We start from the raw sequence: 14,836 nt of genomic DNA on the forward strand, positions 1-14,836 counted from the left end.
GTTAGTTGGCATTATGGCCGAAAACCCTTTCATGTCGTTTGCCGCACGCTGAGCTGCACGGATTTGCACGGCTTGCTCTTTGGTTGGGCCAGCACTAAGGAGAACAACAACAACAACAACAACAACAACAAAGGTAGTGAATGCAATTTAACGCTTCAACGGGCGTTTATGAAGGACACGAGCAGCAGCCGCAGGACGCTGACAGCGCTGTTGAAGATGCTTTTCAATAAGCTGCAATTGAGTTGCGCTGCGGAGTGTGCGCGGCTATTTGCATAAATTGGTTTAGATATATATATGTATATATATCTTATATACTCTATATATGCACATATAAATTCCTATACATATGTATAAAGTCAGTTCAGGAGTCAGAAGTTCTTGAGCGCTTTAAAGCAGTTGCGTTGGGCTTATGTCACGGCTTAATTCAATTAAAAAAGATTACGTATACGCCACGTGGCCGGATTGGAGAGGGGCTGCGAAACAAAAATAAAAAATAAATGTCCAAAGGTCAATGGCTACGCAAAAGTTACGTAGCTTCAAGTTTTCTGGCTGTCAAGTCAACTACCTTTTGTAGCACGGTGTGTGCTGGTGGCCGGTTGTTTGGGTTGTTGGGTATTCGCCTGGCCAAACAATCCGCAAACAAATCCTTGATTTATGCGCACATCCTTGCGCACAAGCCAAACATTTATTTCCTTATCCACTTGTGCCAATGCGATTTGGCCAGGCAATGTCTTGGCCCTGGCCAGCAGTAAAAGTCGCTGCTAGCAGACACTGAAATGGACACAAATACACTATGCACATACATACTCACACACTCCCACACATACACACACACATAGACACACACACATGCTGGGCAATCAAATGAAAGCAAACTAGCGCCTGGGCTAACTGCCATTGTCAATTGTTGTTGTTGCTGTTGCGGCTTCTGGTCAGCGCGTGTTGACGATGATTTAGTATTATGTTGCTTCAAGGATTTAGTCGTGTACTCGAGCATGTCTGCACTGCATCCCAGTGCCCAGTGCAACCTGTGTGTGCGTGCAACTAGTGCAGCCAACTTAAAACATAAAAAATAATAAAAATTAATTTGAAGCTAAAAAAGTGAGTCGAAGAAAATGCTATTTTGTTTAAGCTGGACGCTTTTAAATCCCAACAAGTTGAAGCTTAGTAAATTTGGCAGCTGTTAAAATTCTTAATATTTCAGATTTATTATTGTAAAATAGCATTTAAGTCTATATTTGCTAATCGAACATGTATATAGATGCCATTAGCTCGAATATAAGTAGCAGGTAACGAATATAAGTAGAACTTTCAGCTTTGAAGTTGAGCATCGAAATAAAAACGAACGGTTGCTGGTTGAAATTCAACAGCATTTTCAATTTGTATGCCCTTGTAGAGGGCATATCCCCAGCCACATAGGGAATATGTATTCTCGATCAGCAGCCGAGTTGATACAGGCAAATCCGTTTGTCCTTGCGGATAGTGCAACAAGCTTAGTAAAACATAGACATATAAGTATTTTACATAGCTAGTAGTTCTGCCACAATCACACATTCAGCAAAAAAGGAGTCAGATTTGGCCGGAAACAGGCGAAATGTGCAGCACTGGCTGCAACCTGTGCTGGCTCCTTGCTATTTGTTCAACTTTGATACATAACCTTGAATGCGGTTCGAATGCGGTTTGAATGTTTGCCTTGCATTCATCTCAATCTCAATGCGGAATGAACTACAGCTGCCAATGCTGCTCCTTGAGCATCCTTCCGCTGTTGTTCCTCTGCTGCTGCTGCTGCTGCTGCTGTTTGCTTATTTGTACAAATGGCTGCTCGTTGTCTGTCTGCATTCACCTCTCTTCCGCCCGCAGCTCTGGCTGCGTGTTCATAAATTCACTGACTGCTGCCGTCTTTGGAATGTGTTGCTAAAAATTCTAGATAAATGATCTTTTGTCGCTGTGCGCGTAGATATTTTAATATTTTGCCTTGAAACTTGTCTAGCAGGGAACTCTGGCAAGGCAAAAGTCCTTGACTAAGGGCAAATCAAGTTCATGGCAAATGCAACAGCAGTCAGCAGCCGGCAGCTGCACTCTGCTAATTCCATAAACACTGGCAAATCGTCTGAGCTCTTTGGCTCTGGCCGGGCAGACGCCGCGTGCCTGGAATGTTGCACATGCAGCACACAGTTTCATGTTGCATACTTTTGCGCGCATCCTAATCCAGCAGCGGCAGCAGCCAAAGTCACATCCTCTGCCTCGCCAGCGTCTGATATACACTGTTCACATGTGGCACACATCCTTTTCGTGACTACACTAACAAGCCTCTTCGATGTTGCCTTATTAATGGCCCAGCATAATTATTATCCGGAATTGTGGCAGAGACCCTGCGCACAGTGGTTACAGTTTTTAATTATATGAATATTTTTTCTAAAAATAAACCAATTGCTTATGATTGAAAAAAGAAAAACTATTTTAAAATTGTTTATCATTTGCATTCAAGATTCTGAAAACTATCTCTTCTAAGCACCGATGATTGGCAATGATTATCAACGATTGACGATAGTTCAATTGTTATTTTTTAATTTGCATATGCTCAAACATATTTATTTAATAATTAATATTCTAACAGACAATTTTTTCCCAATACTTCTTTCATTGCAAAATCTAATATCGTATCTAGGTATATTAATACCTTTTTTTTTGAGTTGCTATAATTAAAATATAATATATACCTAAATTAAATTCCATTTTTATACAAATTAGGAACTAAAACAATTTAAAGAAGTGGGAATACAAACTTTTAGGCATATAAAATATTAAAAATTTTCTTAAAGAGGTTGCTTAACATGAACTTGACATTAATACTCTTTTTCAATTTCATTGAAGTCGTATTCAGTAATTGAATGTATCTAATATTTAGTTGTATTTGAATATGAATATTAAGTTTAAATTACAATTCCATATTTTAATCTAAAATTGTCTTCAATTTTCTATCAGTCTCTTAATATTGCATACTTGTTCATAGACTGCGCACCACTGTGCAGTGTGTGCGGCGCTTTTCGTGGACTGAAATTAACACGAGGCCACTAAGCCGCAAGCGCTGGCACAAAAGAAAAACTAATTTTCTGCTGCTGATTTCAAATTAACTGAATGAATGACTGAGTGAATGCGAGACTGAGTTAAATACACGCGTATATATCTCACTCTACATACACACACATACATATATATATATATATAGAGATATATAGGTAAATCTAAATGCCATAATGATGGCAAAAAGCCAGCGATGCCTCAGTTTTCGCTCATGTTTCATTGGGATTTGTGTTTGTGGCTTTTACATTACAGTTTACGAATTCAATTTAAGTGTAGCTATTTGTGTTGTATATATATATAAATATATGTAATATATATATGCTATATAGGGATGCTATTCTGGAGGAGACCATTGCCTTATTTGGTCTGCGGCAGCTGCGCCTGTAATTAGGCAACGGCAATTACCTGAGTTTTGGCCATTGGCTCGCTCAAAACGGGTCTAATAATAAACGCATAACATTTAGCTGCGGCCTCGCTTTAACGCATTAAAGGCCATGAATTTCAATTGCTATGTATATGCCCAGCACCCCACCCAACCCACCTTCAGCCCCTCCAACCTGCAAACTTGTTCAACTCTGTCTGCCGCCGTCTTTGGCTTATGAATTTTCATCAAGCCGTGTGTTATTTTATGTCCTTCTTGTGCGCTGCTTGCAGGCGCATTAAATTTTTATTAAGCTTGTAGCAGCAAGTCTTTTTGTCATATATATACAAGTACTCATACGCACATTCATCACACACACACACACCACTAATACCCTGCACACATATTTATTTGATTTAATTTTTACACGATTTTTTAATTAAAATCGTCGCTCTTCAGCTTATACTCTATAAGCACGGCTTTTCCGCACTTAAATACAACATTAAAGGCACAACACAAATTGGCATTGCTTAGCTCAGCGCTTATAAAACATTGCCTCGAGCGGTTTTTGTGGCCCGGCTATTATTTAATATTTATGCCTGGCTGCCTTTGGCAAACGTCATTTGAAACTTGCCTATTTGGTTGTTGAAAATTCAAGCACAAAACCAAAGCCAGGGCTGCTTGAGTGCATACAAAATGTTAATAACTGTTATTATAATCTAAATTTATAATAATAGATGCCTAATATGGCTATGATATATAGATTGGCTGGTGAACTAAAAAGGGGCGTTAGCAATTGGTTAAAGCTCTTGAAGAAAGTTATGTTAATGTGTGTGCTCGGTAAAAGGAGGCATTTCCGACTAGCTCTATATATTATTTGTGTTTGTGTTTGTGCAAGTGCGAATGCCTAGGTCTACTCTGGTGTAGGGTATCTGTCACTTGGGTAAGCTCGACCGGAGCACTTCAGAGCATATGGCATACGCTTAATAAGCATAGCATAGCATAGCACAATAAGCATATTATTATTCACAATAAATTGGCAAGCATTCGCATTTATCAATTCTAGTTTTAACTTAAATTTTGTGAATTATATTTGGCCAAGATTATGTGTGTGGTTTTGTATGTTTAATACCCAACCCTGGTACATACAAAAACCTAAACAGAAACTTAAACCGCAAAAAACAATTTCAAATGATATAATTCCTATTGCTCTTGGCTTTGTTGTCGGCCGCAAGTGGTTGTTTTCTTTTCTTTTTTGTAACTTGATTTGATTTGTTTGGTCAAGTCAAGAGCTTGACTTACATTTAGAGTATTGGACTCAACTAATGTGTATATCTCTAACACTTCTTTGTCTTTGCAGTGCTGAGCAAGGGACAGGGCGAAACGTGTCGCTATCGTCTACTGGGCAAATTTGGCGGCTACTGCTGGATCGTGACGCAGGCGACGATTGTTTACGATAAGCTAAAGCCGCAGAGCGTTGTCTGCGTTAATTATGTCATTAGGTGAGTTCAATCGTTTGACAGTTTCTATCTCAACTAACCAATATAGTCTTGTAAGTTATATTAATGAGCCTGAATTGAGCTGAGGAAATCGGCCAAACAATGCCAAATATTTGCTCATTTACAAAGTCGAAGGCGGTTCGCGTTTTTATCATTTAATTAAACGCTGCCTAAAGGCGGTAATTTGCATTGCCGCAATTTTATAATTAATCAAGCGTATTTAACCCACAATACTCTGCCCTGCCCGCAGACCGCGTATCCACAAAGCATTCACAGCTGCTTCATTGAACTGCAAACGGCACAGGGACAAGATTTACATAGAGACGCACAGAGATTTTCCGCTTGCGTTTTCCCTCTTGTTTTCATCTGAAACGCACAAATAATTGTGTCAGTCAGCGGCAGGCCGCAGTCAACAGAATTGATTTGATTTGATTTGCTAATCTGCCTCTTTTGATACCCTGTAAATATGAACAGAACAAAAGAAACGCGTTTAAGTGGGGGTATATAGCATTTAAGGTTAAAGAAGCCTACAAATTATTACTGTATATTCACATTTTCAGTAGCTTTAGTTAATGTAATGCCATGTAATTCATGAACGTATTGTCCTTAAACTTTTTTTACTTCCGCACAGGACATCTCCAAGTCAATCACGCTTTCATATTACTGTCACAGATATTGTCGTTCTGTATGACAGTGCCTACCATTTCCTTCAATTGATTGAAAAATGTGCCTGGCAACACGACGTATACTCAATCAGTACATAAAATTAACTTTCGTCTGCGGCTCAAAATATCTCACAAATTTCTGCCTACAGCCAGTTCTTTGGTACACGTGTCCTTTAAGCATATTTATTTATGCGGCCAGCCTTACGTAAATTTGTATTTTTATGTACCCTTTCGACATGCCTCACGCATTTATGAATAAAATAAAGAATATTTATTTTTGTATCCGTTAATTTGTGCGTGCATTATGGAAATTGTTTATGCTCGGTACGTGTCGAGCCCTTTTAACGAGTGACCCATGCCGCAAGCACCATCAAATAAATAAATAAATAAAAGTCCAAGAGAAACCTCCTGTTTTTAACGGAGTTGTGACATTTACATTCGAAGTTATACAGTTAAGGTTATAAGGAAAAGCTGGAAAATAGTAAGAATGAAGCTATCGATATCAAATCCCAGTTACAATACAAATAATCGATTACTAAACTATCGAAAAAAATGCATTTGACAGTTTGAAATTTTACCAGGGCCAATGTTAGGCACATTTTTAAAATAATCGGGAAAACTATCGATCATTAATCGCAATTAATAGTTAAGATAGTTAAAATGTTATATTACGTAAACTGTTATAAAAATGCACAATTAATTAATTATCGATACGACTATCGATAAAAATCTCAATTGATAGTTAAGATATTCAAAATGCTTTTAAGTATATGTTTATAGTAATCGACTGCTAACTAAATAATTATTGATGTTGATAAAATGAGATACTATCGATAATTTTCTTACAGAAATCTAGCGAAAATTATAGTCTGCCAGGGCGTCGCACATATAGTCGCAGGGCTTCCCCTATACCTATAAATAATGTCTATATAACATTCCCAGCACCCCAAACTCTTCACCCCATTCATTTCTCTTACTTCCAGCTTGCGCGTAAGTATCTCAATCATAAAGTATTTATTTCTGTTAAAATTAAGCGTTAATGAGCAAATATTTGTGCATTGTTTTGTTTGGCCGATTTCCGGTTCTCGTGTTTCTCTCCGTTCCATGTTTTGTGGGAGCCGAAAATGAAAATGTGCTTTTAATTGCCATTTCAGTTGAGTTAGTATAGGGGTTATTATTTTATTTTGTCAACAACCGCCCTCCCACCATAAACAACTGATGACCACGTGCCGTCATCGTTTGTCAGTTACGTTTCATTTTATTGTTTGCTTTTTTGGCTGTTTAAATTATTAATTTAATTATTGGGCTTTAGTTAGTCATCAGCATTATATTCAGAAGCAACTGTGCATCGACGACAACAATGCCTTAACCTTTGAAAGACTCTTGTTGATTGATGTTATTTATTTACTTGTTAATACAGGCATATTTATTATATTTTTTTTTAACTTTTGCTTAGAATGGGGTTATTTCTTACCAAATAATATTTTTATAAATTTTCAGGAACATTGTTTTTAGTTGTCCTTAAATACTTTTTTTTATAGAATAAATTGTACTATTTTATATTATTCAATTTCGGGAACACCCCACTTAGTTTTTCAATCGTTATTTTGAACTGTATAATTAGTTCTTTTTATACATTTTGTATAGAAGTGTGAAAACTAATATCATATATGATTACTTATGCTGCTAATTTCGGGAATACCCTTTTCTAATGTCAACGGAATCCAGCCTTTCATTTCCTAGTAAAAATTTGCTATCAGCCATTTCGTAATTCTATTTGATAACATTTAAGCTGTTAAGTTTCGCTCATTTTCTGCTTCTGAATTCGCTTGCTTTTCGGCAAACATTTTGCATATTTTCGCTAATATGGCCAAAATTGAGAACAGCTTTAATTGTATTTAATTTACGCTCGTGTGCATTTGAATGATGATCAATTTTATTGGCAGCATTTGTTTGGCTCGTTGTTGCCCTTGTTGTTGTGTTTGTTGTTTGCTAAATTGAAAAATAAAATTACGACACCGAAAGAGGAAAGAGGCGAGAGAAATTCTCTGTTTCTCTGTTGCTTTGCCAAAATGCAACCATGTCAACGCAATTTTCTATTTTGTTTTTCTGCTCTTCGGCGTATTTACTTGGGCTCTTTATTTTTGTTGTTATTTTGGCATGTGGCTGGGTTAAATGCCTGGCCATAAGGGTTAAGTGTTTCGTTTGTTTATCTCTAAGATCATTTCGCTCTGATTGTTTGATCAAAATACATATATAAACACATATATTTAGCGCAGTTTCCTTATGTTTGATACGATGATGGGATTTGATGGCCAGCTGTCACATATTACTTTTACCTGCTGCTAATGAACAACATTTTTTGGCTAATGAGTTTTGGCACGGCGTCAAGGCCGTGAAAGCAAGTGAAAATTGCATAGTATGCGTAATGGCCATGGGGCTTGTGCTAAGCTATTTATGGCGAATATGTCGCAGTTGTAATTGTCGTCAGTTTAGCCCTAACGAGCTTCATTCTTGATCTACGCCACGAATTTAATTAAAAAGCAACAAGCGCTAAATTCATAGAATTCACAAATTATGCGCAAATATAGGAAGAGATAGGGAGTCAGACCGAATGATAAATACTCTCTTTGAAGCAAATAGATTGTTTTAAGAATTTTATATAGTTCTTTAGACTATTGATTCTGAATCATAAATGGGTTTTATTCAGAATATTTATTTTATGACTTTCCAAAATTTCATATTTATTTAGATGTTTAAAGATTCTGGAAAATTCGGCTTTAAAATGGAGCAATACGAAATCTTATAAGTGTGCTTGTTTCTGTGAAGTTTCTGGTTCAAATTCTGCAGCAGGATTTCATTATTAATCATGAATATCTACTCTATGCTTTCCCCAGCTACAGGGTTTGGAAACCAGCGAAAATTGTCAGGCGTGCTAATTAACTATGTTTAGTTTAGTAAGGCTCGAACAATTTGCATATTTATAACTCGTGTTGCATAATTTTAGGCGGTTTGCGGGCTGCTTTTAATGTCCATTGTTGTTGTTGTTGTTGCTGCTGCTTTGCGTGTGTTGTTGTTATCGCCCTTGATTTATCGAATATGACAGAGTTGCCAGGACCTGGGGTAAGACTCTCTCTCTTTCTTTTTTCCTTGAGGCTTTAATGGAATTTACACGAGTTCTTAACACTTTGGCAAAAGTTTGCTGAGCTCAGAAGCGAGCCTTTTGTGTTGACGGCAACAGCGCGAGGCAATATTGTGGCTGCTGCGAGACTAAAAATTAAAACAATAAATTAAAGCCCAGGCAAGAATAACAACGGCAACAGCAGAAGGCTAAAAAGAACAAATCATAGCACATTTTTGGGCAATAAAAGTGTGTGTTTTTATTGTCCTCTTGAAATCCCTTTTAGTAGATAATTTAATTAATTTTAAGTGCTGCGCATTTTTGTTAATTAAACGGGTCTCAAAGCAAAGCCATATATGGGCCATACATGCCGCACAACGTGGCGTATGCGCAACCTGGTTAACCCGAAATTCAATCAAGCAACATTTTTTCTTTTTGGTCAAATTGTGGGTTTTTCAGCATGTTTAGGTTGTTTTAGCCTTTTCCGTTTTCTTATGCTTCATTGCACAATGTCTGTTTGTTGTCCTCGCTTCTGGCGAACGACAAAAGAAAAACTTTATTTCCTTTGCTGTTTTTACTTTTTATTTACTTCTGGTTTTTTTTTATACGTTTTTTGGGTAGATTTCTGTTTGCCCTATTTAAATTCGTTTTATCGCTTGTGGCATTGAACTGGCAACCGCTGCCCCTCGCTTTCAGTTTTGGGCCTAATTTCGATTTCTTCCGAGCGATAACTTTGGTCAGTTGTTCGACGTGCGCCGGACAAAAGGCAAATTGAAAAAGTTGAGGTAGTTACGACCCATCAAAGGACAACTCACAGCAACGCATTGACCTTAATTGCTTTTTTTCTCCCTTTTCAAATCAATCGATTTTTTACACACACGCAGGTTTACTTTTTGGTTAAGAATTAACGCGCTTCGTTTTTTATTTTCTGGCTGCTGTCTCTTTTTCTCTCTCTCTCTCTCTCTCTCTCTCTCTCTCTCTCTTGCTCTAACTCTCGCTTTAATTTGTTGGTAAATTCTGGGGCTCAGCGAAATAAGCCAATATACGCGTGAACTTAAGATTTATGGCTCCACAATTACCTCCCCCAACCGCAAGCGCTGAGTGGGACGTCCAGAACGTGGACTGTGCATTGATGTGCTGTCGAATTGCGTGTCTTAAGGACTTGGGCAACTGGTCTCAGGCAGGCAGAGCAAATGCTGCTTAATAGGCTTATCTAGTCACGTAGTCGGCGCGGCTTCACGTAAAACTACATTTGCGAGAGTTGCCCCAATAATTAGCGTATTTTATATGCAATTTATTTGATAAGTAGGCGGATACAAATCAATTCGATATATTTTCCGCCTTTATTTAAATAAAAATAAAATAAATTTTTGGCCATGCCAATTTTTACTCCCTCTTTTTCTTCCTTTCGAAATAGTTGAGAGGAATTTAATTAAAAACCTTTCAAATGAATTTGTAAATGTTGTTATAATAGTTCATTGGCCTAAAAGTAGTTAACTATTATATAGTTTATCTGTTAGTAAACAAAACAAAATTCCGTTTTTAGTTGTTTGTGCTTGAGATAGATTACATAGATAAATATCACCATAATATTATTTACTAGAGTTTATCAGTACTTATCGGTTTGTTATCATTGAAAATCGAAAGTTTGCCAACAATTTTATTGATTTTTATGGAGCAAATAGATAAAAAAAAAATAACTAGGTTTTATTGTTTTTCGATTAGCTAAAAATGGAAATTCATTGAACTTTTTTACAGTTAACATAACTCGACGCAACTCTCGCCACATTTTAGATGTTAAATGCTTTTCGTTTCATAATAAGAATAGCCACATGGCGTATGCGCAATATGCGTAGCTATGCATCCTTTTCGTGTAATGCTGCGCTATTAATTCGGCTAAGTGAATGACTTTGCCTTAAGCTGTCGGCCAAATCATTTATTATGTACATATGCAAATAGCCAAGTGCTCGAACCTCGATTGGCCGGCTACAGCAGAACACAGGAAGTGATTAAGGGCTTCCGTTCCGAGCGGGCTAACAAGGCTCTAAAGCGACGTCTGACCAAAAAGCAGAACTGACGTCAGGTTAATTAACAGTAAATATACAGACAACTCTTTAACCAACTTTGAGTGTGTGTGTGTGTGTGGCTGTATGTGTGTGTGCACACACAAATACCGCCAGTGGCTGCCATTTTGGCTTATTTACCAAAGTAGGCACGCACACACACACACACACACACACACATTTTACACACGTGTGTGTGTGCGCGCTTACGCCTTGCGGCACAGCACAGCTAGAACAGGCTTTTGTGCTCTTTTATGTCTTTCTCTCACCTTCTCACTTAGCCTATCGCTCGGCTTTTTTCACACTCTTGCGTACACGGCCTTGCCTCAGCGCTTCGTGCCCAAAACTTTTGCCTTCTGTTGGAATTTAATTTGAGCCACGTGCTTCTGCCGTGCCTATCATTGTTTGATTTGAGGTAGTAGGTAAGCAGAGTTAGAGATATGCGCGTGTTTTGAGGTGCAACAATCACGCACGAGTAACGTTAATTAATCCTTAATCTTTCAACTGCAACTAGTTGCGGTTGCAGTTGTAAAACCATCGAAAGGGGCTGATCTTAATAGTTTCGATAGTCGATAGTCTAGTCCTTAGCAACTATCGATAGGTATAAATCAAAATATCATATTGCCATCATTTACACAAGCCATTTTGAATTCTGTTAAATGATATATCGACATTATTTTAACGGTCGATATTTCGAAGATATCATATAGATAAATATCATCATATATTGATATATATATATATCTACGTTCTGTTTAATAATATATCGATACACTTTATCGTACGTTATTAGATTGATATTAATATTTTTGATTCTTTCACAAGTATTATTTATATGCCGACTAGTCATAGTTCTTGTTTTTGATTCGCATATACTTGAGTATTCAAGCCCGAATCAAATATGACGTTTAGCCAAAAATTTATATAATAATTAGTAATTTAATATAAAATGGACAAATTGGCAATATTTGTTGTTAGATTTTCCATATTTTTCACTGGTTCTCACGACTCACGCGCTCAGCTAAATATGCTCGAGTTGCCGCATTCATAATGTAGTAGCCTTTTAGGCGACAAAGACGCCTGTGGTACGTGTATTTATGTGTGTACTTAAATGTTTGCTTATCAGAGACGCAGCTGATTCTATTTTGATGAAGTTGAACAACAGCGACAGCATTTGTGATGGGCGACGCTCGACGCCCCGAGAACGACGAACGACGCACGACTTGGCGACCGTCAACGGTGCGTATGCGTGATGCGTAATGTGTAATGCCTGAGAGGGTGTGAGGTGGGGGCGGTACGCGTAATTCGTTTAGCAGTGAAACGTAAATGACAAATTCATAGAGAGCCCGTGGAGCAGCTGGGTAACGAAATCAGCTTGTTTGCATTTTGATTATATGTGAATAACCAGCTGAAAAAGAATGGGCAAACGGAATGGGAAAATATGAGCGAATCAGTCAAATCTTTCCAAATGTGACCAGCATTTACATATAACCCACCTGTCTATGGACACAAAATTATGTGCTTTAATACACACACGCACACTCGCACGAACACACACAAGCATACACAAACACACACGCACACACATATGAAGGGAAATTGCATTTTGATTGGCCTGTTGCTGGCGCTGATAGCGCAGTGTGTCCCAAAATGGATTTTCCTTTCACATTGGCCATAAAGCGTAGCGTCGATTTTTGATGTCGCTCGCAATTTATGCGCTGTAATGCAAATATGCTACAATTTTCTTTTACTTTCTAGAATATTAAAATTTCAGCTATTAAAAGAGACAATGTACATATATTGCATAACTGGGCACTGAGAAAAGAATACAACTCGAGTCGCCAAGTCGCAAGCGAATTCATAATTTTTATTGGTTAGCGGGGACCTCCTGTGCGAGTTGTTTGGGCGTGTTAAGCTAGGGCCTTAAAAGTTTATGATGTTCAGCTTTTTCGGCGCATATTAACATATCTGCGTTTCAAAATGCCAAGGTCTGCTGATACGCACAATAAAACCCAATAAATCCCACAGAAAATCACAACTTGAGGACTCTTTCGCACGCAGCACAACGGCAACGGGCCATATCACGCACGTGTTTTGGGCCAGAAAACGGCCTCGACTCGACTCTGATGCTATACACATATTAAAATGCCAGGCAATGTCAAATGTATCCTGGCGACGCATATTTGAATAAACGTCAATGTAAATGACACTTAAAAGCTAAAAAGAAGAAACTGAATTCGAGGCAAGGTAAAAGCCAAAAGCTGTGAAGAAAATAAAATGGCCAAATTGCGTCCTTTCTTTTATGCTCTGTTCTCAGGTGAAAGAAGCGTATATTGGCTTTGTGCAATGATCAAGGAATTAAGACGCTTGTAACAGGTCTAATATATCAGTCTATATGAACAACAGTTAATGTGTGAAGATTATATAGCTACGCCCAGCTGGTGCAAATCTATAGGGTTCACAATTTTGGCATTGGATTGAATTGCAAGGGATTAGCAACTTTAAAGAAGGATCGAATAGTATTTTGGATATCTTTCTTAATTTGGCCTATTAATGGACTGTAACAGAGTATTAGGCAGTCGGCTACAATCGGCACAAACATTCTTACATCTTTTTTTGTTGGTATAAGAGTAAGGCCCGAAAAATAGACGGAAGTTGCTCGCTGAGGGGTGTGTGTGTGTGTGTGTTTGCGTACCTGCCGACCCACATTGGACGCCATAGCTAAGTACGATACCCCACGTTGGGCGCCGCTTCTTTTTTTCTTCTCGTTTTATGACGCAATTGAGTGAAACTGTATTTTGTTTGCATACATATATTTTAAAGCTGCAGCGCCAACAAAATTAAGCACAATAACATCAATAACTCCCTCCTGTGCCCTTTCTCGTTCGCTTATGATTTTTTGGCACAATTCGTCTATTCGCCTATTTTTAGGCGCCGTTTGCCCTTGCTGCCGCGCCCCTTCCACTGTGCTTGTGGCTATAAATATATGTGTAAAATTAAAGCTTTCTGCAGATGCAATGTTTATCTTTTTATATTTTGTGACAATTGTCCGGCATACGAATTTTTAGTTTTGTTGTTGACCCTCCCAACCAATAAAAAGATCAATTTTACCTTGCCCCCTGACATGGCACATTACAAAGCAAATTATTTTATTTATTCGTTGAGCGGTTTTTATGACGTCTTCATTGAGAAACAACAACAACAACAACAGCAACAACAACAATAAACACGGAATCATATGTTCTGCTGCCCATCAAATAATTGCGTCGCACATTTCTTGACGTTTTTCTGTATTACAGCAGCTCTCTCTCTCTTTCTCTCTCTCTCTCTTGTGCCGATTGTGCCGCTCTCTCTGCATCGCTCCCTCTCTCTCTCTCTCTCTCACTCTCTCTCTCTCTCTCTCTGAGTGTCATTGACTGCTGAAAGTGAAAGTTCTTTTAACGCTCATTTCTCATGCCATTTGCACAGCCTAAATGCCTGAGTGTCGGCTCTTCGCAGCGTGTGTTACATAACACAAGCGCACAAAACGAAAGCGAAAGCTGACAAACAAAAAAAAAAAACACAAAACACACAAAAAAAAAATTCGAGTTCAAGGTCTCGCATAGGCCGCATGCTCTGCTGCCGCAGCAGAGAGCGGCTCTCTCACTTGTTCTCACGCTCTCTTGCTCTGTCGAGCCTAAAAGTAGGCTGCAGGCTGTGACGTTTGAGCGGCATTTTTTGTTCTTTGAGTGGATTTTGTGCCCGGGCCTGGAGCCTGGGTAACAAAATATTTGTTTGTCGCTGCGCTGCAGCCGAACAGCTGACGCCGACGCCTGACGCACACCTGTGCGTGAGTATTTGTGTGTGTGTGTCTGTGTGGGCTGTGCAGCTGTTGTGAAGGGAGAGCGGCAGAATGACTGGGCGCGTGTACGCATTACCGTCATTTTATGTGAGCGATTGCAGTTATCTTTGCGCTGGCCGCTTCCTTTTTTCTTCTTCTTCTCGCTGCTTCACTTACGTCAATTTTTGTTAGGTAAATAAGTAGGCGGTGGGATGGGTGAGAG

General features: G+C 38.5%; 1 protein-coding gene across 3 annotated transcripts in view; it reads left to right on the forward strand.

The window, feature by feature from the left end:
• The window catches only part of sima (HIF-1 transcription factor component sima), a 105,634-nt gene that overhangs the window by 36,971 nt on the left and 53,827 nt on the right, over positions 1–14,836 (forward strand). For all 3 annotated transcript variants that reach the window (XM_070207346.1, XM_070207344.1, XM_070207345.1), the window contains exon 7: positions 4,806–4,947. In XM_070207346.1, coding sequence (XP_070063447.1) covers positions 4,806–4,947 — 142 coding nt within the window. The remainder of the gene's footprint in view (positions 1–4,805; positions 4,948–14,836) is intronic.

This window comes from Drosophila virilis, chromosome 2, assembly GCF_030788295.1.
Source record: "Drosophila virilis strain 15010-1051.87 chromosome 2, Dvir_AGI_RSII-ME, whole genome shotgun sequence".
In the NCBI taxonomy this organism is placed as follows: Eukaryota; Metazoa; Arthropoda; class Insecta; order Diptera; family Drosophilidae; genus Drosophila; species Drosophila virilis.